Source organism: Anopheles gambiae, chromosome 3 (genome assembly GCF_943734735.2).
Source record: "Anopheles gambiae chromosome 3, idAnoGambNW_F1_1, whole genome shotgun sequence".
Lineage (NCBI taxonomy): Eukaryota > Metazoa > Arthropoda > Insecta > Diptera > Culicidae > Anopheles > Anopheles gambiae.
In genome coordinates this window covers 87,643,145-87,670,099 of record NC_064602.1, presented here as the reverse complement: position 1 = coordinate 87,670,099, position 26,955 = coordinate 87,643,145, and the positions used below count along the sequence as shown (strand labels likewise).

Genomic DNA, 26,955 nt, shown 5'->3' with positions numbered 1-26,955 from the left:
AATATTAATAGCACGCTGTGTCCCTGTCCACGCTTACAGCGGTTAGCTCTATCACTTCCATAAAAATCACTTCCAAACTCTTATTAAACTATTAACCCTCTTTCAAGCAAAGCAAATTGAAATAGGCTTCACCCTGCTTCAGTTTTCAATCAACGGCAGGACCTCCTTTTATGTACTTTACCACTTGATCCGTGTTCTCCTATTACGCGACACGTATAACAACATCAAACACCTTGCCAGAACCGTGCCAGAGTATTTAATTTGTGAAACTGTGCAATTGTAGCGCAGGTCGGTCCGTCCGTACAATTATCTGGACCCTCCTATGTGCTCGTGTGATCGCTTCTAGCTCGCAGAATCGCCATTCCCACCGGCCGTCCCAGCTAGATTGCTTTTGAGCTTTATTGGAAGCAATCGAGTCGAATGTGTTGCATTTACTTTGAATTGATCTTCTTCGGGGTGGATACAGTTTGTGTGTGTGGTGCCATCCCGCCAAGCTTCGCTCTTTGCTTAATGAACTAGCAATTCTGTCCTCCGCTACGTTCTGCAGCGAAATTGTCCCTCCGGTATGGGAATAGCTTTACCTTCACCACACCAATGCGAGAGGAATGACAAAAACGTACTAAATTACATTCAAACTGGATCTTGGATCGGTGGTTTTGAGGAAAGGACAAAAAAAAACGTACACACCTATACGCTGACGCGTTAAGTTGGAGGTGCGCGAAAAAGTATCTCTAACTACCATTCGATACCAGTTGGCGAGTTCCCTGTTGGCGTGCGACGCTTCAACACCTATCGCTGGCACCTCTGTCTCCGTCCGCGGAGAGACTTACCATGCGAGCAATAATTTATGAGCCCTTAAAAGGAGCCAACACACGAATTAAAAGCCCATTACAAATAGGGTAAATACAGCAAGCGACAAACGCACACACAAACACACACACATACACACACAGAGAGCGGGAGGAACGCGTCATGCTTCATGAACTTCCCAAAGGTGCTGATTGTTTGACAAAGCTTCGTAATTCATTAGAAACAGAAGAGCGTAAGAGAAAATTTAATTTCTGCAATCTTTTTCTTCTCCAGATGAGCTGATCTTCCTTTTCCTGCTGCCACCTTTCGCAAGCATAACAGCACGGGGGAAGATTTATCGTAATGCCATTCCGTTTTGCTAAACTCTGACCAAAGTGATATGGAACATTTACCCCATGAGCCCGGACCTGCGTCCGCAACACACGCTCCATAAATGCTTAATTGGTTGTAAAAACCGTTCTTCTATCGGGGTTTGGTGCGTTGCGTTTTGCCGAGCGCAATTTTCAAACGTAAAACAAGTCATGTTAAATTATTAGCCAAAGCAGCATTACTTTTGCGAGGAGTGTATCGAGGGGAAGGCGTGTGGGTGGACGCGCGCGACAACATAACACCACAACGGCACATTGAGGTGTACAGGTGACCCAATCAATGGAGGCTGACCGCATGTGCGCTTGCTGTTATTGCGTGTGCGAGATCATTCAGGCTTCACTACTAACAACAATCACGCTTATTTCGTGATCATTCATTTTTCATACCACGAGCGCACACCCGTGAACCCGTCGACTGGACTGGATTTCAACGGGGTGGGCCCGAACGGCGTTCGTCACCGTGATTCTATCGATTTCGCGCTGTTTGCGCTCGCGAATCGGAACGAATCGTTTTTCGGGAGGCTGTGTTTTGTGTTTGGCCAGTGATTTGCTATTAATTTTAAGCGAATAATAAAGCAGATGAATGATTTTTTGGCGGGTGCCCCCGGGGGGAGTAGGAGGGTGAATGGTAAAAGAAAGGAGCGATGGGTTGGTGCGCTTTCGATTCGATTTACTAGTTCGGGAATGGGGTGGGTTTTGTTGGGGCGGGCATGACAAACAAACGACGGAAGGCATGACAAACATTACGTGAAGGTAAAACGAAATCTGTTGTGCAAAAGTTTCAAATTTTATACTTAAACTAGAAGAGGACTTTGAGTTTAATTAGTCAAAATTTGTATCAATTTGAAGTCAGTGTTGTAGAGTCAATATGAGCGAAATGTTTGATGCCTCAACTTTACAAATGATGCAGAAGCAGTGAAGTATATGTAACTTGAATCGGCATTATGTGAGGAAGTAGGTTTTAACAACAACTACAACAATGGGTCTTTCTACTTAATTTATCTTTCAAATTTGATTTGTATTAGGATGATTAATTAGCCGTCCCTACTGAATAAAAAAAAAGGATGATTAATTTCGCTTCGCTTGAGGTTATAAATGTTATTAAAACAGCCACAAGAAAATCTTGTAAAGATTATTTACTTCAAATTCTCGAAGAATGGCAAATCTGGTGCATCACTTCTAAAAATGGTTATGTAAAAGTTGGCAATAACGTTAATGTATTAAAATGGATTGTTGTTGTTGATACATTATATTTTAAATTTTCCAAAGTTTCCCAAAGTTTTAGGTTGTTTCCCAAATTTTTATTTATTTATTTATTTATTTATTTATTTTTAATTTATTTTATTTTATTTTTTATTTTATTATATTTTATTTTAACGTGTTCCCACGTCATTTTGGACGTTTCGCAGAATTGTTTGCTCCAATTGTATTTTGATGTCCAATTAAAATCCATGCATCACTGATTAGGGTTATTATTGCGTAATTATTGACCGTAGCGTGTACAAACCCTTTCAAGCCAAAAATGATAAATATAAGATTAAAGGGGTCGTTCTACAAGGGGTAGCAGCTTTTCTATAACACTTCAGACATTAACTCTATTTAAATACAAATATTCTCTGGTGCATACATATCCACAAAGATAATACTGGAAAAATCAAGGAATTTTGCTAAGGAATTGCGTAAGGAACAAGGAAAAGGTTTAAGTACTAAGGAAACAATTAATCTCATTGGTTCTTTTCATTGGTCATTCAAATTCATAAAAAAGGACTTTTTGACCACCACCATAAAGTCAAAAACTAAACTTGCTCAGAACATACAAAAAGATTACAGGAGAGGGTGATGGCCTTCTACACGCTTGTAGCAAAAGCAAAAAAAAAAACTAATTTGATATGGATCTAAATGGTAAAATGGAAAAAGTAATAGTAACAGTAATAGCTTTTCAATTGAAAGCAAAATAAAACTTCGTTTCCAAAAATATTGAGTTATTCATCAGGGGGTCGTTATACTCGATAATATACGGCAATTCGCTTACTTCTAGTTCTTGTAGTTCTTCTTGTAGTTCTCCCTTTTAAACTAGAGCATGCCGAAAAGCTGCTGCAAAACAAACTGTGGGAAGCGTTCAACTGTACCACAACATCACACCTTCCAACCATGTGGTTTGCACCCAACTTTGCTACAATGTCCGACACGTATGTCATACTCTACATACAATGGGGCGGCTAGATGTCTGAGTACGCGCACCCAGCTATTCCAGCACACCGTTTGCGTTTCCGTGATCGTGATCTTTCAGCAAAGCGTTTGTATGTTTCACACCATCTGACTCCCTCCCTGCAAAACGCACTCTCCCACGAAAAGCCTGTACAACAATGTACAAAACACACCTGACCGACCTGCCGCCAGACAAACATTTTTACGCTCACCTAAATGTCACTACCAGGATCGTTGAGCGCAAGCGGCAGAAAAGAACAGTTAACACGGGCAGGGTAATTACAAGCAAACGCGTGACAAGCCGCCTCAACACATCGAAGCAATCCGTCCCCGAAACATGTTTCCTGTACATGTCACATGTCATGTACAAAAAACCCCCGTCATCCACCCACACCGCTTCTTTCGTGGCATCCAGTGGTCCAAATCCCGAAGCGTGATCGAACCGTGATTTATTGACTGCCAAAAAATGGAACCCCAAATGGCAATCAATCTGGGGAAGAGCAAAGAGGAAACAAAAACCAGAACGACACTTAAACCGAAAACCAACGTGAGCGCAGGGCATCAAAAAGCCAGCAGGGATGCTACCGATGGGGGTTTGATTTGGAGTGTTGTGTTGTTTTCGGAGGAGCCGGGGTCGGATTTTGATTACCCCGAGATCAAGTGTGCGCGATACAAATCTTGCTTTTGCCCCGAAGAGCGTTACATTCGCGCGACATTTGCGCTTGCACGTGTTTCTTCTGTTCGCACTATTAATGCTAACAACAGTTAGCCAAAGCCGTTTTGCGCCGGGAGCAGCCGTTCCTTTTCACGGTGAATGGAGCTGATAATTGAGCATTTGTGGCCGGGGTTTTTGCACCACGCCGTCCATTTATCTCACTTTATTTCCTCCCGAAAACGAGCGATCGAAACAATCAGAAATGTCAAAACAATCCCCGCCCTGTCGTGGCCCCCCCTCGAATGAGGGACTCCAGCAGGCTTGGGACAGTACATTTATGCTGCCCGCGACATCCCAAAAAACCTGCTTCAAACCTGGGGTGGGGAGATGGGGAGTTTTTTTGTTGTTGTATTCCTTGAAGAGCAAAAAGCAAACTGCCACCGACCGACGGGTCGTCTGGGATTTCTGTAAATAATTTCGAATGTGCCAGTAAATTAGCTTTTATTGGGCCGCGTACGCGGTTTGCGGAATTGAAGAACCAAGGGGGAGGGGGGGGGGCAGAGGGGGGCGGTTGGGATGCTAGATGTGTGTTGTTGGTGATGCGAAAATTCATGTTACCGGACAGTAATGCTAACCAGCGTGCGCGTGGTTTTGGGGTTTGCGATCAACGGTGTAGGTGCCCGCGTTCTCCCGCGCGAACTTTCTTTTCCAGAGGTTCTGATGAAGATCTTTGGTGGTTTGAAAGGGGTAGTTTTGGCCAATCACACACACACACACACACACACATACACACATAAACATATCCGTACATTCCCTTGGAACCCTGGTGCGTTTCGGCGAATGTTTAACAGCGGCCCATTCCGGCCGGTCGGGGGCCCACCAGTCTTAACGAGCTGGTCATTCTCGTAAAAATTTCACCAACAATCGGCAATGACACGAATCACACACAAAAATACGCCAACAATCACACCATACACACGCACGCTCGCTCCACTTGTCTTCATTTTCGGGGATCGACGGGTAGCATCTTTCTTTCTTTCTTTTTTTAGTCCGTGAGATTGGTCACTCCCGCGGTTTTTGCTATGAAGACGAGCGGTGCATGAAAAAAAATGGTACAAAAACCGGAAGAGACTCTGCCGGCGCGGTGGGAACATTCCGTTCCTCTTCCTTGTGGGTTGCCCGCTTGACAAAATGGGCTTGTCACATATTTTGGTGACAGTTTATTTAATTTGGTATCATTACGATGGTCGTTTTTGGAATTCATAGAAATGCATCATTTTTAAGAATGTTTTAATGGTGGTAAATTGGTAATTTGGTCTTAGGAGAGTAGCTTAATAAGATGTAAAACAGTACTAGTTTGCTTCATTTTTTATCAACTATTTGCTTTTACTTCCCTTTGTCAATTGAAGCTCAAGTTTCTTGACAAAATGTTTTGATTTTGCTAGATATCTCACTTATTTGTCCTTTTTAGAGCCTTTTCAACATTTTGTATTTCTATTGTTATATTTCATTTGTTGTTTTTAAGCTACATTAAGTTTTGAATAATGATATTCTTTAAAATTTTAACATGACATTTAAATGTCAAGGTTTTAGAATAGTGAAAACTGTAGGAAAGGGTAATTTTCTTATCACAGACGTTGCGGTGAATTGTGGCTTTAACTCACCTTTTTGTGTTTTTGGCATTATTTTTTTCTGTCTCATATATTTTCACCAACCAGTGTCATATTTTTTGCATCTAAGGCATCAAATTTCAGTTTAAAGTCAGGCAATTGTTTTGTTTAATAAATTTAACCTAATTTCTAAAACTGTGTGTTTCAAAATTATTCAATTTATCTCAAGTATTTTACACTTTAATTGATAAAATTTTAAATACTAAAGCTGCCACGCCAATTTATGAAGTAGAAGTAGAATAAAAACAGCTGGCAATAATATATTCAGGATCAGGCGTTAGTTTTTCACTCAAAAAAAAAAAAACATTCAAATTACACGGCTTTTGTAAAGATAGTGTGATTTTTCATAAATCTGCTCAAATACTTTGTAAAATTATGATTGTTACAAGAGTAAAGAATAGTTGACTTACAAACAAAAATATGTTCGTTAGAGTTAAAAATTGATGCATAATGCCAAAAATGCCTGCCTACGAGCGAAAATTTGGTGGTAAGGACTGTATTGTTTAGTGAAATAATGGTCCTTCGAACCGGATCTATTCTAAACTTTTGTAGCAAGGAAGTGTTTAAAAATCTGTTAAAGCATTGAAATGAGCCATAATAACTATGATTTCACCTTTACTTTCTTTTATGTACTAATCAATTACAATCGTACAAAACTGTTTCTGAGTAGGTCTCAGTATCTTGTTTCATTTTCGTAAAGAGATTTTAACATCACTTACAATATGAAATTAAAAGAAAGATATTAAATTGTAGCGATGATAATTTTGAATAAATAGGAAATTATTCTTGATATTAAGATTCTATTCTGCAAAACCCCACCTTAACAAAATAAGTTAGTAACAAAATTTATAATTAAACCATGTGTGAGCAGTTTCCATTGAATGCAACCCCTCCAGGGAGATTACATCCCGAAAGCAGCGCACAGAGACATCTACCATCCAGTAGCGCAATCTCCCGGGATAAAGCGAGGGGATAAAGCTAACCGAGAGATTAAACCCGCCCATTGGTGGAAGCGAGATGCTGTGTCCCGTGTTCGTACCGTCGTCGTCAACGTCGTCGTCGTCGTCGTCGTTCCGAAGCTCAACACTTACCCATTGTGCGCTAGCGTCGTACGGAGGAACGCAGCGAAATGTCATGCTCCCGGGCGGCGGCCAAGCCAAGAGCGGCTGTTACGGCCGCGCAACGGTTTATGCGGGCGGGCGGCTGTTATGCTGCCGTTGTTGTGAAGGAAAGGGCAGCAAATAGGCAAACCGGCGAGCTTATCGGTAATTTATTTTGCGTGGTTTTTGTTTTTTGTTGTTTAATTTCCCAAAAAGAAAACAAAAACGTACCAAACCGTACCGTAAGTGTGGAATTTATGCTCACACTTTTATTACCTACTCTAACGTACTTGTTCGAGGTCACGCGAAGCCGAAAGCACGTGTTTTATGCCCGTTTTGGACACATTAATCCACACGTCGATTACAGTGATTATCGACGAGCTCTTGGCACACGAGCGGGCCGTGTTTTTTTTTTTCGTTTTGGCGCTTTGCTCGTTTCGTTTGAATTTGCCTGCCTTGTTGCCCCGTTTCTCGACACGCTCACGGTCACGATTTACGGCACCCTTTGCCCCGCGTAAGGGGTTTTTTTCGGTGGCGTACGCACGCTTTTGGTTTCGTTTCGTATTGATTCCGCTTCGCGTCGGGGAAAAACAGATCGGAGGGCGTTGCAGTACGCTGGTGGGCTGAAGGGTTTTCGTAGAAGGATACGTGCCGGCACGAGTCACTCAAGCGTTCGTATGGTTTTCGTTGAGGCTGGTGGGATGGGTTGGGGTCCTCGGGGGTAGAGGTCAGGTGCGTGAGTTATGCTTTCATTGCCGGCTTACCTAGAACAAACAAAACACTTAGTTAGCATGTAACAAGTTCTGGGCTTACACTTATTGGTAAAAATGGGGAATATGGCGTAAGGATGATCTAATTGAATGGAGAGCAAATCTTATCGTATTGAGTAATAAATTGAAATTAAATGGGAACACAATAAGTTACGACAAAGCAATACAATGAATTGGCAATCAATTTCATTGGAACAACCGCAAACACGCCTATATCAGTGTTTACATTGCAATACAATTTATTTTTGTGAATTGACTACTGTTTTTAATGATTGATTTTCTCGATTGTTCAATCATAATTATTTTTCCCTGGGTCGTATGGATTGAAGCCACTATGAAACGTTTTCTTTAAAGGCCCTGTTACATTACACGAATAATTCCAAAATTCATTTGTCGTTGACCCGATTTGACAGTTTTAGGGACACGGAGTTTTATGTGAAATTTATCTTTCAATTAAAAATATTTTTTTGAACCGAAGGAGTTGTCTAACAAAGACACTTTCGGAGCTGCTTTATGTGTTTCTTTCCAAAAAAAACACCGTTCTACACCTTGACAGAGGATTTCTCCTTATTTACAGAATCTACATTGACCTGGGCCAATTCATTTTTCCTGGCGAGGTAAAAGCTCGCCACCAATTCCATTTCATATTTCCCAATGTGATAGGGCCTTAAGATGGCTTGCAACTATTTCAGATTGAGTTTACAAGGTCTCTCGAGCCAGCTTAAAATTGACTAGACTTGATTTCCAATCCATAAATCTACTTTCAATATTGGGGGCTTCAGTATTTCAGTATTTCAGCCTAAAAATACGTTTGCAAAACGCTGATTCATTGCAGGTGCGATCAGGTTAACTCATGAAGGAATGATTTTTTTTTTTATGAAGGATACATATTTTGCCAAGAGAGGTTAAAAATTGTATGCATTGTTTTTTTTTTTAAGTTTAATAAAAGTATCCTAACTCATTTTAAACAGAAAATAGAAAACAAAAAATATTAAAATGAAACTTTGTTTGTACACAATTGCTGAGATCTCATATTGCGAACCGTAAAATGGATACATCCTGGATGATGAATACTGTCCCACTGAGAGGCTGCTACTTCAGCTCATTGGCAGGAAAAAAGCCTGATTGTCAATTTCATGTTTTTTTTCAGGAGGAACGGTCCAAAAAGGCCGTATCGCTTTAATTTTATGTTAATTTGTTAGCATATGACATATCGTTAGACTCAAAAAGTATTTTGAGATCAACTTTTAATGACTTGGAATATATGCTTGAGAACGCTTGAGAATCCATGTAGCTGGTATCAAATCGTTGGTAAGTAAGTGTACGATATTTTAAAAGATACTATTTTACAAAGAATTATTTGTAGATAAGTTAACTTAATTTAATTTAATTGAGAGTGGCAATAGAGAAACCAATAGCCAAAACTAGTTTCTAAACAGCAGTTCTTGTTCTAAAAGAAGTTTTTTTTTTATTAAATCGGACACTCTTTTAGCTGTCAGACGATGGTTAGATTATAAAGTAATAACACTTAAAGCCATCAAACAGCACAGTTGACGACAACTTTAATTGAAATAAATTATTTATCCACATGGATTACAATTCGATGTTACAGTTTATTTTTCCTTTCACACCCTCCTTCTCATGAGCTCATTATTAATCAGCCTCACCGTGCCATGCCGCTAAAAGTATGACTAATTCACTCCAAACCAACGTTCGACACCGATTAACGTAATTACTACGCACAGCCTTCCACCGATTTGCCAAACCGCGGCAGGAATGTTGATGAGATCAGTAAATCGATCGTACAGCTCAATTAACAACGAGCTTCCCCCGAATTCGAATCGATTGAATTAGGTGGAAGGTGGAAGCATTCGCCAAAACCAAAAAAAAGCCTACCTCACTACACTTCTGTGCTTCCGTTAAATTGCAGCGTGCAGAGGGATGCGAAATTGTTTTTGTATCGCGATGGATTGTGCTCCCGCTGTGGTGCAGTAGGGCTCGGCTTCCGAGTTGGTTTGGTACGTGCCCGGTACGGACCCAAAGTATGTAATTCGTCTGTCTTGCACACACACACACAAAGCACAGCACACCAGACAATCGGTGGCCACCGGAATTTCGAGCACAGCCAGCCAACCAGTGGCCAAACTGGCCACTGCTGCGCTCCGCCCGAAACCCACCTGGGCAGGGTGTAATTTTCAACTAACATATTAGTGGTAGCATGCTACCGAGGTTACACCGCGGGGCCGCTGGGTTATGATCTTTGGATGTTTTGCAATCCAGCCCGAATCGGACAGATTTTTGGGGCCACGAGAAAGGATAAAGAAGGCCAGACGAGAGCAGTACCTCCTGAAGGGTGCGCAAGGGCTAAGAGAGTCCGCGCGTGTGGTGTGTGCGGAAATCATAATTGCACCCCGTCGTTTCATTCACGGTTTCATGTTTTCGGGGCGCTGCATTCCAACCGGCAAGCCAAGGGTTTTTTTTCAGGTCCTTCGCATTCGTTCGGTCCTTGGAGCTCAACCGGCTCTGACACGGGGAATTATGATTGGGTGCGCAAGGCAAACCAAAAGCAGCAGGAAGCTTAAGCAGTGCGCATCTCTGGGCCGGTCATCTCGCGCACACACACACACACACAAAAAAGCACGGCCCACTGAGTGCACTGAGCCGAAGCCGAGTGCAATGACGTATGCGGAGGATATAATTTATGGAGATTAAAAATGCACCAGCCGTTAAAAACAAAGGCAACACGCGCGCGCTCGCAGTGGGGCAAAAATTAAAGAAACTGAAATGCGAAAATCCAGTACGGACGTGAAGCATCAGCAACCAACTAAAGCGCAAGCGCTGTTGTAAGTGTAGCTCGAAATGGTCGTCTTAAGCACAACGGAACGGATGGACGGTGTTTTAAGTGGTGACTCCTATTTTGCGCTTCCTCTGGCTAGGTGCGCCACTTGTCATTCATACGTACTGCGCAGGAAGGACACAGTCCCATGTCTCTTAATCGTTTTGTTGTGATTTGTTTTATGTGCCAACATTCCAACCATGCAATAAAAAGCAACTCGTACATGAGGATCTCGGTGGGGTAAATTGTGCGAGATAATTTGAACGCCTCTCGGTACGCTGCTGTAAGGGCTGCGGTGGTGTCTGGCTTTGCATTTTTTGGGTCAACTAATGATTTTTCGTGTTTAAATGAGCTCGTAAATTTAAATTTGATTGTTTCATATTTTCCATTCCATTCCAAAACAGGCCAGGTAAGACGCGGCAATGGTAAGACATAAATCATGCATCCGTAAAATCTCGTTTCTCGTTTCGCGACCGATCCTGAGCTCATTGATCTCGGATTGAAACGCGGGGTAGAGGCGTAGAGTTTGCGAATCAGCGCCAAACGGACAGTGCAACAATTTTTTCGGAAGTCTAATCGCAAAAAAACAGGTGATGGGTACTAAAACTCAAAACCATAAATGAAGAAAACAATATTAAACGGGCAAGCTCGCACCCGAAAACGGCATCACCAACAAAACCCCATCAATGAAATGACTGTGTGTGTATGTATGCAGAATGTGCATTCTTCTAATCTATATTTTAATGAGTTTTCATATCCTGCTTCGGGTTCTCCATTAAACGAATTGTCTTTTAAACTGCGCCCAGAAAATGGCATTGCGCGACTGATTCGTTCCGTTGTTTTCCACTGTCCATTTCATTCCATTCCATGCCCAGGCCCAGGAGCTTCGCTTGCTTAATGCTCGGATTCCTTAGCCCAGGTTGCAGTCTTTTTCAGTAAGGAAGCTGTGTGCAAATGTAGCCCTTCTTCGGCTCATCCACGGGACTTCAGAATGTAGTGGAAAAATAAAAAAGTCATTAATTTCGTACTTCACCATTTAATAACTTTTGCACCAAGCGCACGAGGGAGAGCACGAAGGAGAGAGAGAGTGCGCGGTTTTGGCCCGTGCCCTTATCCGATTCCGAACAAGAGGGGTTCGGATTTGGAGGAGTGCGGTGTACGCGGAGGTGCAACCAGGTGGTCACTCGCTGGGTCTTTGCAGGCAGGAGACAGCTCCGGCTCAAAACATCGCGCGCTCCAGACAACAGCAAAAATTAAAAGCGCTCGTCATGGGCACAACAGAAAATAACACAGGAAATTGTTTTTTTAGTTGTTGTTGAATATTTATAAATTTTACAGCACTGCTTCTTGTTCGTTGTTGCTTCTCGTTGTGTTTGTGTGTGTGAGGCAAGCACTTGGTAGCACTTGTAAAAGGGCTTTTCACTTTTTATGTTGACCTTCGGAACGGAACGGATGTGCTTAATCCTTAGTTATTGTCAGCTTTAGCGTGTTGCTCTTAGCAGCCAATTGAATAAATTGTGCACTTTTGTATTAAAATTGCGTTACAAGCAAAAGGGAGAGAAGCACCAAGCCTTACGCAATGATTCGGTTGTTGTATGAGATCGTAAAATAGTGTGACTGGGAGTCTGGTAGTTTTCCTCAAGGGCATTTGATTTAAGCAATTATGAGATCAATGATTCTTCACTGTATCGCAATATGGACGCCAAGAGTCGATGTAGGTCAACTGATTTTGAGTGGTTAATATGATAAATTAACAGGTGTTACTCACGAGAGCACAATAGTTCGATTGGTAAGGTGAAGAGAGTTTGCTCTTGCTTTATGGTAAGGTCGTAGTTCAAATCCAGACTCGTTAAAATTATCATCTTTGTTTACCTTTGTTACCTTATACATCCTTTTCAGCAGTACGAAACAGATCCCAAAACATGTAATCTTGTGTTTCTTTTTCCCTCGGTTAATGAAGAAGCATCACATTACAAACAAAAAACAACGAAGAAACCCAGAAGCCAGAACTCTGATGAAGGGGGCAGGAATATCATTTCCGAGCCAACACAACACAACATTACACACTGACTCTCTACACTGATCCTGCTGATAGTAGAGCTAACAAGCACACATATATGATGGCAGTTAATGGTGCAAATAAATGCTTCCACATTCGACTTACTGTGTTGAGATGAGAAGCAGCAGCAACACCACCAGCAACAACATGAGTGTTCTTGTTATCTGTGTTTGATTGCATATCGTTTTACTTCAACCGAGTAAGACAAGCAGGCACAGAGGTACTACAAATCCATCCATCCATCCATCCAAAAAAGGGGGAGGCAAAGTTAATGGATTTGTTGAGTAAAGATGATCCCATAAGCCGTCGGGGGGGTAGTGGTGGCATTCTCAGGGCGCATCAGAACCCCCCTCCGGCCTCTTGGAGCAAATGGGCAACTGTAATGATTTATGCTCGTAGGTGAAGAATGCTGCCCAACGGTTGGCGCACGGTCCTCGCTTCCGATGGAGCCTCAAAACGATGCAAAACAAATATGTTACTTATCCGCTGGTAGATCCTGGATGGATTGATTGGCAAAGTTTATTGCTCGGGAGCACATAAATCATTTTTACTTCTGCTAACCCCGTTCACCCTTTAGGGCTAAAGGCTCACGCGTTTCGCTCGCGGAGGTTGAGCTGAGGTCAAATCGTTTAGCATTGTGGATCGCGTCGCTAAGATCCTGCGGTGGTGTGTCCCGTTTTTCTTATCAAAGCGCTTTAAAAGTTCTGTTTGCGAAGCGATCTATCTTTCCACGGCCAAAGCATCAGTGTGGCGCATTTTGCAATGCAAAAAAGGGGCCTAGCGCGCTCAATTCAATTTGTCACGCCTGGGGGCGCAAAGGGACGGGGCAAACTGTGTCTGGCCTGCGACAAAGCAAACGCCTTTGATGCCGGGCTTGGTTTTTATTGTGGTCTGTGGTCATTTCGCCCGTCCCACCAACTGCACGTGGATCATAATGAACGGCATGCAGTGTTTTGCTGCATTATAGATGCAGTTTTTGCACCGTGCTAGAGACTCGTGCTTCTTGTCGTATAGGCAAAACGATGCCTGTGACTACAAAGATACAAAAGATCCTAGAGCCGGTGATGATTACACGGTTGTGGAAAATTTCTGGAGAGATTTGAAGAAGCAAAGGCAAAGGCACAGGAAGGAACAACTCGCAAAGACATGCTCCGCGTTAATGGATGCAATGAAAGAATCGAATTAAATCCCCTGAATGAAAACTCTGCTCTGGTTTTCTGTTAATTGTAACGCAGCTGTTAAGGTGTACAGCTCGGGAGCAGGAGAGGAGGCGAGGAACCGAGCATTTGAATGAAACCTTTTGCGGTTTCTGGTGGAATCACGCCAAAGAGCGTGATGTAACTTAATTTATTTATCTTTCGCCCTGGACAAACTGAAGCCGTCTGTTGTCGGTGGACATAACAGTAGGGGGAGGGAACGGGGCGAGTGGATACCCCGTGTAGAATATGACCACAAAACCCCTGGCTGGCCGGCTCATGCTGGGTGTCTTCGGTGCGCCAGGGAGTTCGATGGACGCGCGTTGAAGTTTTTGTGAGTGTCTGCTGGATACAATTTCTCGTTCTGGAGGAATATATTTTTTTCGCTCTCTTTCCACTCCTCTTGTCACGGGTGCTATTAGTTTGTGGTTTTTACGGGGTGGTGCCACCACCGATTGTGTTTGGGCACGTTCGTTCACCGACGCGCTGGCACCGGTGGAGTTGCAACTGTTCACTCTGTTTAACTACCAACAGCCAAACGTTTCGATCAATGCCCTCGATCCTGCACGCCAGAACGATCGAATGCTCCAAAAAACTAATAACATTTTAATGACACCTATGCGATGCCCTAGAACGAATGAAACGAACAGAGTTAGGTTTAGTTTGTCTAGGGGATTCTAGGGAATGATTGTCTTTCTCGAACCTGTAACCGACTCCGCTTCTTTTAACGATATAATTATGGCTTAACAAATAACGTTAGAAGGCAGTGGTTTGGCGCTTGGACGAACAGGCCAAGAGGTCAACCGAAAGGATCAAGATCGTTGCCGCTTGTCAGTGTATCGGAGGCAGGGCACACCAGTCCGGAATGATTGATTCGACTGAAGCGACTTCGCCCCGGGATGACCGGTGCGGTGTTGTATATCTCGCAGCGCGTATCGGTTTATCCATTGATGATAATGAACGGTAGTGGCTTACTAACTGACGTTTTCAGCTCGTTTGCAGGTGATCGTTTCGGTCGGCAAGGGAGTTGCTAAACGAAATGCTAAATGAGTATCGATGGAAGTGGTTGACTTGGGTATGAAGTATGAAGCATAGCAAATAAAGAGTTGTGCATGAAGACTCTTCTCATTTGAAATTTATGGCTTAACACGTAGGTAACTCAATATAAAATCAATGTATATGAAACAGGTGCGATTCAATAAGTTAGGATGCTTTACTATCTTTTGAAAATGTTGAGGCAAAAATCTTATAGAGTTAATCACTTTTACGTTCTATTGGGACATTAAATTTCCCAACAGATATAGGTTCTGTTGGGACATTTTTAAACCGATAAGTTTAGGAAGGTACAATTAATTATTTTTTTATGTTAAAACATTCAGATTTTCTCTTCGTTTAATTATAATAATAAAATTAAGTTTAAAATTAAAATCCACAAATAATTCAAAATTGTAGTAATAGCTTCAAAATTTAAGAACATTAAGAACATCAAAACATTAAACATTAAGAACAGAAAAAACAACATTAAAAAAAGAACTACCACACACTTTACATATTTACGAATTACTACACCTGCTTCAGAGCCCTTCAAATATGTGGCGTTCTTCATGTTGTACTCCAAATGAGGATAATATCATCTAATTTTCATTTGATAGTTATCTGCTGATCATTTGTAAACCAATTGTTAAAATATGTAATTGGTAGTGTCGTATTTGTGCACTGATGACAAGTTGTCAAATGATGTACCCCATCTGTTTTGCAATTCTAATGTTTCCCCTCTTTCTTTTAAATCGATTAGCAACCTTTGTATCACCTGTTTTATCCTCAAACCCTCTTCCGATTCCCCTTCCAACAGAAACCGAGCACACCGTAGTAGATCACATTCCACACCCATACGTAGCTATGACAACGATCACTTTCGCTCGTATGATGAATACTGACCCTTACCCTTGCCATTTACAGGAAAGCTAGCAACGACTTCTCATTAATTACCCTAATGACCGCAATCAAGTCATACACACTAATTAGCAATCGATCATACGCCGTGGCAAGCGAAAAAAAAGGGCTCCCATTCAACACAACTCTCTGAGCTCGCTGTTATCTGTCTGACATTAGACAGCGAGTCTTCCTCAACGAATGCCTACCATGTGCTATGTTTCGTTGCAAGAAAAGGAGAGGGGGTTTGGACCGCGTAATGTGTTAAGTAAACTAATCGTTTTAATGAATGCAGCCGCATTATGATTCACTTTGAGCCTGCATCTTGGCTAACCGCGCTGACAAGCACACATTATCGTGTGCCACGAATGCTGCAACTGCCGTAAAGTAAAGCCCAACTACAAGAATGCCCAATCTTCACGGACACACGCACACACACTGTACTGTGCCGGCGACGAAGATTCTGTTGAAGTGCATCACCGAATTTGAAGAATTTTATAATTACACAATTTGGGTCAATTGCTTGTTGCACGTCGAGGCAGGAGGGTGCATTTTCCTGTGCGTGGTTTTTTTTGCTTGTTGAATACGTTCACTCGATCCTGTGGCTTCGCGTTCACGTTCTGCTGGTTTATGTATTTCATTTTTCGTTTTTTTGGCATAATTTTCAACTCCTGCGATAAAAGAGGGTCTGCGTTTAGGAATTTCGACAAACGGTGCTGCTAGCCACTCACACAGACACACAGGCACGGGAGGGACGCACACTTCGACAGCCTTTCGTGACTAAAAGGTATGGACACGGAGCGCGAGCTGATGGCATAAGTGGCGAGAAAAGGCCGCAGCAAAACGCGTTCGTGGGTTTTTTTCTTCCTTCTCCCTGACGTTCGATCCTTTTACAGTCTTTATGATCCATCTAACGCAGGGAAGAAAAAAGGAAACAAACCCAAACCCAACACATCATGCACGGCACACTCCAAAAAGTATAAACATTTTTTTGCACTCCCTCCCTTTTCTTCAGTCCCAGGCTTGGTTTCTGGCGTATTTTGCAAAGATTGAGCTTTCGAGATTTTGAAGGATGATCGAAGGCAGCGGTTAAAAGTCTGCCCAAGAAAAGGGCAAAAACGGGCAAAAACATAGCACCATAAAACTGGCGAAAAAAAGACTATGTGCGATCACCCACTCGGTGGGCAAATTATCGTTCATTGTTTGGGTGAGCATTGATTTCGGCTGGGCAGTAAGGATACGTATGATTTGGCGTAATAAAGCAAAAACACCCGGAGACCTCTGATAATTGATAACATAAAAGCAGGCATGCCGGGCAGCCTTTGGTTTCTTTTAATGAGGGTTTTCATTTGATACTGTTTGAAGCTTGAAGTTTGGCAGAGAAAGGAGTATGAATGTGTGTGTTACTAAACGGAAAGTTGTTTGGCTATGATGTATACAGAAATGGTGTTTCTGTTGAAAAAGATGAGTTTTTAAAAATATTTTTTAATTAATATTTTATAATAAAATTATATAATTTTCTTTTAAAAATTTAAAAACTAAACAAAGAGAAACCTTAAGAACATATTTGAAACCCATTCAAACATTTAGATATTCAAATTGTCAAACTTTAAAACGCAATATCTACAGATTTGAAACAAACAATAAAGTAAAAAAATATTTAAAATAAAGACCAGCAACAAAAAAAAAAATAACCGGACTTAAATGATGATGTTGAATTTCTTTAATTATTCAAAGGTTATTATTAACCTGCTATTATTTTATTAAATTCAAGAAATTACTTTTTACACTGACTTTTTATTGTTCCTGTTCATGTCAATTTCTTTGGCCTTAATTACATATTTCCGTCTTTTAATTGAGTTTAAATGCACTTTATAACCTCCGAACCTATCGCTCATCTTCAAAGTTCGTCAAAAAAAAAAAAATCCAAACACTAAAGGATTAAACGACCTAGGGGGGTCGAGTGCCGGACCTAAACGGTACTTAATGGTGAAAGAGCGCACTCCGCGAGCGAACGAACGATCATTTCCGATCCGTGTGCCGCTAATGCCGCTTGAACTTTACCCGGCCTCCCGTTCGCCCATTGCTTATAGGGTGTCACTAGGTTTCATTTCATGTCTTTTTAATCGTTCACACACTATGGCTGAATTCAACAACAACGGCACAGTCAAAGCAGAAAGGGATCTCGGTCGCTTGCTAGACCTGCCCTAATCACTTCTTTCTCTCTTGGCGGGGGTTGAAGCGATCGCTAGATTGATTATTAGGTGCGCACAGTCCGGCGCTTGATTGACAACAGGAAATGAGCTTTATCGCGGCGGCATTCGGCGGTGAAGGAGATGCGTGGTGGCGCTGGCACTACCCATCATTAGAATCGAGTGCATGCGGGAGGATATTCTAGGCGAGCGCGAGGTCAACTCTATTTCTCAATCAAGTGGAAAGAGCTGCTTGAGCCATGTTTTCCCTTTTTTTTTGGAGCGCAACTAAACCCGCCGAACGCAGCTAATGGACATTTACGGAAGATTACGCCCCGGTACGCTCATCACCGGATGAAAAAAAAAAAACACAAAACGAGTGGGGTATAGAGTTATTAACCTTCTTCTTCAGTTACAGTCTGCGGTGCGGAATGAATCACCAAAGATGATCCGAAGAGGAAAGATCCTCTGCTAACGAGCATCCCCGAAACACAAATAAAAACAACCGTAGGCCAACTCTTCTCCATCAATCGATCGCTCAGAGTGTGTGAATCCCAGAGTCCCAAAAACGAAGTGATGGGTTAGTTGACCACACTAAAGCTTAACCAAAAACGGCCCCGCACACATTGAAACCAATTGCTCGTTGCTCAAAATGTAGCGTCAGCAGCGTATATTTGCACAACCGGGGGCGAAACAAATCGAACGACATTAATCATGTACCGTTTGTGCTGTTGCGGTGGTTTATGGATGATGTGTTCATTACCCTCGGATGTAACATATTACCCACAACCCTTACCGCGTGCATTTCGAGTCCCGGGTCCATCAACGGATTAGATTAAGTTTGTGCCGCAATGTGAGCTTTTTTCGTGTGACTCTAGTTTGACGCAGGAGAAATGTAAAAAAATAATGTAGCAATCGAAACAAAACCATTAAATAATGAAGTGGTATGAAGGTGAGCAGAGGTGCACCACACACCGGTGTGACGGTTACAATGTTCCGGATGAGTAGAGCGCCACCCCGATTGGGTGGTGATTATTTTTCCACCCAACCGGGTTTGCCTCAACCTTTCCGAGCCGCCCGGGCGCCGCCGCTATGGGCCGTCACCGTTGCTGCCTGCACATATGTACGTGAAAGCGAGGCTCCCGATTGCGTGTGTGATTTATCTAAACAACGTACATCCCCTCCCGGCCCTAACCCTGCTGGTGTGCGACCTTTCCATTCTAAAATGCAAACCTCATTTGTCATTCCACCTTCACGGTGTCGGCGTGATTAGTGCCCCACGCTCCCAGTGTCTGTGTGCACTTAATCGATGCGACAATTGCTGGCTAACACGTTGCCGTCGGGGGCCGTCCATTGCACAGGGCGAGATCGATATCGGCCGACCTGCATCATGTACGCACACGCTTGGAGGGTGCAGTGTGATATATGCAAACGATGTGGGACGTAGTGGAACAGTGCCGGAAAAAATAGAAACAATCGTCTTTTGCTGCTAGTTAGTTGATTGTTAGCTACTCCGGTGCTGATGAGAGTGCAAAATGAGACATCTCGCTCGCACCGTGCAAACTTCCAGGGAAATATGGGGCTTCCCTACAACCCCGTCGGCTATCGGGGGCATGGTTTATCGATCGAATCATATTTCACACTGTCTGCGTTTATGGACGTTGCTCGAGAGCTTGAGTGAGTGCCATGCTTGGCTGTCACGTTGTGTTGCTCTGGTTACTTAGTTGCTATGAAAATGGCGATTCTTCGAAAAAAGCCTATTTTGGCGCAGCGCAACGCTTCAACGTGCTTTAACTGGAATTGAAATAGAATTCTGTGTACATCCTGCCTCCCATCCCGCACAAACTCCATTAAACTCCCTCCCAAACGCGTCCTTCCCTCATTAAAGAACGTCTGCCTGTCTGCGTGTACGCGATGATGTACTCGCCTTTCGTTTGTGTTTCATCTTCAAAACAGCGAGGCTTCCAAAAAGTACACGTTTACCATAAACCACCCGCCCTCTCCCCGCCCATTTGCTGATGCTCGCGCGCGCACACTCGTACGTAAACAACGCGCCAAAGCCAGAGCCCAGAGCCCCGGCCCCGGATACTGGTTTTTCTCGTTAAAGTTTACCGCCAGTGCCGGCAGCAGTTACTAATTGATGGTACAGCTCGGGCTCGTTCCGGGGGTTTTTGTGGAGGAGCGGGTGCGTGGGTCTGGTCCTCCGGTCTGGTTGAAGTTTTTCCCGCCACTGGCAAGGTTAACTCACCGGAAGAGAAACCAGTGCCGGTGGAAAGCTTTCAAGAGGGAAAAAAGAGTACCCCTGCCAGGGTGGTAATGGAACGGGTGGCCGTAACGTTTTGGCGTGAAGCGAAAATCGCCGCACTTTCGGTATTCTAATGTCGATTCACCGGTTCCACACTTCCGAAACGGGTTTACTAAAAGGCATATTTTTCACCAGCTGAACTTGGGATGGCTTGCTTCAAGCGTGCCAAACGTGATCCAGTTTGGGCAAAACATTTCACGTTCAACATCAACGCAGACCCAAATGTCGGAAACATTATATAAGCGAACAGAAGCATCACTGAGGGCGGGTATGTACGAATGGGACGCAAGGTAAAGGTTTCGGATTGGACAGCGTATCGAGAATCGGCGTGCAATGGCAAGCACAAATCGATAACCTGCTCTCTCGAATCAAAAGGGCAGCAGGATCAGAACAATGTTGGCGACCGGCAGCCAACCAGCGAGTACGAGCTTCGATCGATCGAATGATGGACGCTTCGGTGAGTTGGAGACTCTCAGGGCCGGGTCCGATGCCGAGACACGATTTCGATGACGCCGAGAGCGTGATAAATGAACGAACTCAAATGATGAAGGGTGCGTGTAAAAGGAAGACACGGGACACAGTGCACACAAAGCACGTAAGCACGGATGCGGACCTCGAAAGGAAGCCCATTGGACGGACAGACAGGCCAGGCATCATGGATGCTAGTGGCGGTTGCATGGCGGTGTGCCTTACAATGTTTCCGATGGCATCTGACTGCATCAGCAAAGCGACAGGAAATGTGCTAAGGGTTTGGGGGCGATTCATGATTCATGCCCAGACAAGAAGCAGGACGCGAAATGGAATATGGCGTGCATCGCCCGGTAATCATCAAGCAAGATTTTAATGATCACTTTTATTTCTCTGTTTGCGATGCCGGGACGGTGGTGGGACATTAAAAATGAATCGATACGTAAGCACGGGGGGTAGATGGGGTGGATATCAAGGGAGCTCCTAGGTAGATCTTTGGCGATGGTAGTTTTTGAGAAGGTGGCTGATAGGTGTTATTCAGTATCTTTCACAGTCGCTTAGTATTTTACATTCGTTCTCAAGTCATTCATTTAATCGAAATAATTTCAAGGATTGAAATAGTTGTTGCAAAAAGGGCAGTTTAAAAGGCCTAGATTTATTTTAAAGAACATAATGTAAGGAAGACACAATATTTCAAAAACTAATGTTGGATTATATTATATCATTTTATATCAAATTGTTCTATCAAACCACATCGCACTAAACATCTTGTCAATGGTCCTTTATTCCTCAATCATACCTTTGAGTTCTTCATTTGATTTACAACAAACAAGTCATATTCGTACGGCATTACAGAGCACATATTTTAGAACGTGTTGAAGCTGAATAAAGTAAAAACTGCTTGGAATAAAGTTCGTTACCAGAAAACAATGCCTAGAGTATACAAGTTCTGATTTATTAGATGCTGGTGTAATAGCTTCCAGGAAGAATGCACTTATAAAATCTCAGTTATACAGATAACTAGAAGATATTGAAACATTTTTCTATAATGTTTTATATTATGCAGTTGCAAACAAGCAGTTGAAAAGTATAAAATGGGAGTAATGTCTATAAGAGCTATAGAAATGACGATGTAAAACTATGAGTGTATTTATAACTACCTAATGTAGGCCCTAACCTCGATATTTTTCCAAAAAAACTAAAAATACAAATAATTTCGTATAAATCGCTGAACATCCCCTGAAACGATAGCCAATTCTTCATCTCACTAGATTTCAAATGTTCCTTTTACTATTTTCCCACCGTTTGCTTAGCAACAAAACCTTCCTGACGAACTGTCTGATTAAGTTCCAATCCTCCAATTCTTCTCTTCTTCTCATCTTTTCAACACCAGCACCGCATCACGAGACCCGCAAGCGCATCATGCTGCCGAAACTGCCAAAAACCCTCCCCAATATCCGTGGGCGATAGCAATTTGAATAATTTCTAGACGCTTAACTGTTAAACCGCTCTACCTCGGTTTTTTTTGTTACCATTCTCGGGGGTCCCGCGGCCGGTTCGCCGAACCTCGTGGTAGTGGCAATAAGAAAGGGCAACTCCCGGTGGAAAGGATAAAGCCATCGACCGATGATCGCCAAAGGATCAAATGCTCATCCAATCTATCGGTTATTGGGACGGCTGACGATTGCATGCGAAGCGATATTAAATTTTGTGATTGATTTTTTTCTTCTGTTTGCTGTGGCTGTTTTTGTTGCGGTGGCTGTCTCAGCTTATTGGTTTGGAATGATAATGATCCGTGGGAAGGTTTTGGTATTCGTGATAGGTGAGTGAGGAATGCCTTATCGTGGGAACAAAGCATTTCTGCATGGAAGCTAGTTCTGCATTGGGGGACGGTTTAAATGGAACAAAAGCAATATGAGAGGAAAAAAAACTCAAAAGACAAATAATGATGTACGAGAGCACGTTTAGTACACGCACGTGAAAGAGTAGTATAACTTTAGGCGCTTATGAGGGAACACTTTTGGAATTACTGAACTGTGCATACCATAATCATGTCGCAGAGGATTTGCTGGCTTCCGTAGTGGCTGCCCAAGGGTGCGTCGCTGATCTTCGTTGAATTTAATAGTTTCTTTCACACTAAACACACAAACACACACTACGATAATACACGACGAACGGAACAAATCCCACAAGCAATAGTCCTTAGAAACACCTGAAGGTTACACAACGTGCTACACACTTTTGCCTGATGGGAGCAGGCAACGCTTCATACACACGTACACAAGTATACAACCAACATACACACACACAAACAGAGATACACGTACACACTTACAGTAAACACGTGAGAATGGTGGTGAGGAATATGTAGTGCTTTGTTTTTTGGCTTACAAAAGGGTTTTTTCTGTTGTTTCAAACAGTATCTCACCTTAATCACTGATCGTTGCAGCAATCGCTTCTTTATTCGGTGTGTTTGTGTGTATTTTCAAACACTACTCCGCCTTATTCAGTTTGGTTGTGGGAATTCAGTCACGAAACACAAAACAACACTTGTCAGCCCGCCTAATTCAACGTCAAATGCTTGCGCCCGTGTTCACAGATTCAGACGATATCTAGAAGGTGTTGGCTGGTTAGTTTACGTGCTGCTCTTGGTAGATTTCGAACGAGAGCAATTCGAAGAGAAGGCACATTAAAGTATCACGCTTAAGGTATTGCAGCTTGAAACTGGGCGCCGATGGCGTAGGTGGTGTTGTGCTTAGAGATGGAGGAGTGGGAGCAAAGTGAAGGAACTGGCAGTAGGCGACGAAACGAAGGAAACTTTTGGGAAACACACCAGATCGCGTGCACCGTCACTAAGCAACACACTTGACGTTTTGGATGGTACACGGAACTTGATGGCTGCCAAGTTGCACACGCTATGTTGAGGTTTCGCTCTTTTACGGTAGATCTCCAGGTCACAAACACACTGTAGATTGGTTCACTTAGAAGTGAGCTCAGCTAACAGAGAGCGAGATCTTCAGCAAGAGATTATCACGAAGCGAATTTGCCTCTCTATGTCCAGTTTGGTTTGGTTTTTGGTTATCCTTTTAACGTGGTTTGGTTTTGCCTTTCTTGGATTGCGTTCTAATAGTGGGCTTTTCCGTAGTCTACTTCAGGAATGCGTCTTACAAATGCGTAGTATCCTCGCCAAAGGGTAAGCACGTTTAATTTCTCAGAATTTGGCACAAACATACACAGAGTTACGCACTGTAAACTCGAACTCGAACTAGTATTCCGGGCAGTACGCCCAACGCAACGTCTATACTACACACCACAAACCGCTTCCTTAGAAGCAAGGCAGTCCCGGCTCGTACGACCACTACGCACTGCCACGCTTGTATGTCCTGGGGTTTGCACGTTTCGGTGGCTCCGTTTGTCCGTACGGAGGGCGCAATTCGAACTGTCCGCCGTGTCCGGCCCTGTCAACTGCCAAACGCACAGCACAACACACACCGCGACCGAAACCAAACACACGCACGGCACACGCACAGAGCACCAGCAGCAGTGGTGGTGGTGTGTGTTTTGTGATGAAGATGCAGCAGCAGCGCGCCTAGGACCAACTTCTCCTTCAGGGAAGAACCGAGCAACAACATCAACAACAGCACACAAAAAAAAACTCACGCGAACCCGCGGAAACAGCAAGCGCAGCACGAATGCTCTGCGCAATCGATCGATTGAAAGTGTGCGCTCAGGTGAAGCTGCAGGGCCTATTCGCAGGGCGCCCTTTTCTGCGTGTGTATCTGTTCTCTGTTTGTTCGGTTTCCCGAGCGCGCGCGCTCTCTCGGGGCCGGCGTCCTCCCCTCCTCCCCCCGGTTGCCCCGTTCGCAACCCATGCCACGGTGTGTCCTTGCACACACAAACCGAGGGTTGCTGGGGAGGAGACGACGGCTTCTGACGCTGCAGGGTTCCGTTTTCGCTTCCCGCCGAAAGGGCCGTAAATCCTCGGGCAGTCGGCGCCAACCCAAGGGGTGAGCAGGACGGTCGGTCGCCATGTGCCGGATGCGAGTGAAGCAACCGCTAGCTGCACTGGTAACGCCTACTCGCCGCTGCAGCAGCGTCAGCCGTCTCGCTTTCGCCGTATCGCTCCGAGCAAAAGGCGGCTATTGGCTATTTGTCGCTGTCGGAAGCGCGCGACGATTCACCATCGCGGCTGCTCTCCGGCTCTCTTTTGCTCTCTATCTCTCTCTCACACACAGACACACTCGTACCGGGATGCTGTGTGTGCCAAAGCATCCCATCGTTGGTATCTCTCTGTCGTGCTGTGTATATCTGTCTGGCTGGCGGTGCGGAACAGGAGGGAGATTGCAAATACAGCACACACACACACAAAAAGAAGCAGGGCGGTAAGGGAAAAGGTACAACACACAGGGCCATATCCCTACTGCACAACGGTGGCAGTAAACGGCAGCAAAAAGCGCCATAAGCGCAATTGTTGGCTCTCACTCTCTCGAAGCAGCACCGCGGTTCCATTTTAGTACGCTGTATTGCGCCCGGTAGTAGAACTGAATTGTCGGAGTAGTTGGTAAGCGCAGCGTCAGTGGTGTTTAAATTGTCAACCGTCGTGTGTTCTATTCTCGTGTGTAAAGGGAGGTCATTGTTAAGGATTTTTCAATTAAAAAGAGTCATTTTGCTTTTTTGCGTCGTGATATCGATTGCTTTATTAACTAAGTCTCACATCTTTCATATTACTTGGAATCGATTTTATCCAGCAGTAAAAGCGCATTTCGCCTGTTTTACCCACCTTATCCTACCTACCTCTCTATCCCTCTTTCCACACGATGCACCTTCCAAAATACATTGCCAGCACCAACCACAGCAGCCTTATGTACACCGACACCGCTCCGAGCGATTGGCCGGTAGTTCAGCCTCCGGTGCGCGGCAGCGTTTTCCCTCCCGTCCGTCGACGAAGCCAAAGGAAGCGTGTCCGGGAGCGTCCTCTAGTGGTCCCTGTTTTTCAACCCTCTTCAATGAGGGGGTGTGATATGCTATCCTTTTCCTAATGCCCGAGGTGCGCGAAAAGTGACTCCCGAGGCGGTCCGGTACAGACTTCGGGGAAAATTCCTGCCTCGCTTGTGGTCGTGATTTTGGTGGCAAAGGATGCTGGCCCTGCTGGAGAGTGGAGAAGTGGAAAATGTCTTTGTCCTGCCTGCCTTCTCGTGTTTGCTTCCTTTGGTTAGGTGCGGGGTACGTTTTGCCAAGGGGGCAGGATCGGCTGTGAGAAGATGGAGGGGATTTATTAAAGTTACATAAAACTTTTCCGCCATCCTTTCTACTGCACACGCCGGAGCTCGAAGGCATCTTCCGGGGTAGCTGCTAGATTGCCCTGGTTCTCCTTCCCCCACCCCCTCCCCAATGAACCTTCCCGTGCGCTACCCAACACACCCTGCAGGACCATAATAAAATGCCAGAATTTACTGCTGCACTTTCCCAGAAACGTTGGTACAAACACAGACACACTCTTTCACGCTCGATACGAGCAAGCACGGGCAGTGTCATTACACGGATAGAAAATTCGGGCATTCTCCGAGAAAGATCATTGAGGATGAAATATGGTTATAGGGGTTTCCATTTTGAATGCGGCGAGAATGCGGAGCAATAAAAATCTCCTTCCTTGTACTCCGCATGGAAAATGTGAGACGGAGGAAGAAGGAAAAGTTTGTACCCGAAAAATAGGGGGAGAGAGAGAGATTTTATGACATTTCCCCCCTTTAACGGTGGTGGCTATTACGGCCTGGTAGTTCTACCTAGTGGCTGGGTTTTACTGCTGATTAAAGACAAACAGCCCTTTTACTTGGTCGATTTTCCAACCTCCTTAGCTCCCGTTGGCTCTTCACAGGACGTTTGGCACAATTTCCCCCCATCCCCACTGGGAAAGATGACTAAAGCAAGGAGTGCTGCACTTTAATGAGTGCTTTTGGATGGTGGGATTGAGAGGAGAGAGAAAGAGAGCGTTTAATGGGCGTACGGGGGACGTGGTATGGTACTGGATAGGATGGAGGAACTTTATGTGCCTTTTCCCGAAGTCCTGGAGGCACCATTTTGTCACATTTTAGTGCAAATTGAGTTGAATCTGCAGTGCGTAACGATGGAGAGTTTCGTTGTTTTGCGGGAAGAGTGTTAAATGTGGGATTTTCTCATGCAAGTATCGATTGCAAAGTGGGTAAATATTGTTATTGATCAAAGGTTTGTAAAATTTACCATGCATGTTTAATGTACGTTTAATTAACAATATAGCTTATGATAGCTTTGGCATGATTTTTATGTACATTTCATTTTTACAGGGGTTCAAGCAGTTATCAGAAATGATAGTGATAGTAATTTTGTAAACGTTTTAGAACAATGAGAAT

The 26,955-nt window shown here is 43.8% G+C and overlaps 1 protein-coding gene across 4 annotated transcripts in view; it reads right to left on the bottom strand.

The window, feature by feature from the left end:
* LOC1281006 (transcription factor AP-2-epsilon) overlaps positions 1-24,301 on the bottom strand; it is a 71,089-nt gene extending 46,788 nt beyond the window's left edge. For 2 of the 4 annotated variants that reach the window (XM_061657038.1, XM_061657039.1), the window contains exon 1: positions 22,614-24,301. In XM_061657038.1, the coding sequence (XP_061513022.1) occupies positions 22,614-22,622 (9 nt within the window). In that variant the 5' untranslated portion in view covers positions 22,623-24,301. Of the gene's footprint in view, positions 1-6,802; positions 7,241-22,613 lie in introns of those variants that run through there. The other 2 variants (XM_061657034.1, XM_061657037.1) reach the window with 1 other exon arrangement.
* Between the last annotated feature and the right edge of the window lie 2,654 nt (positions 24,302-26,955).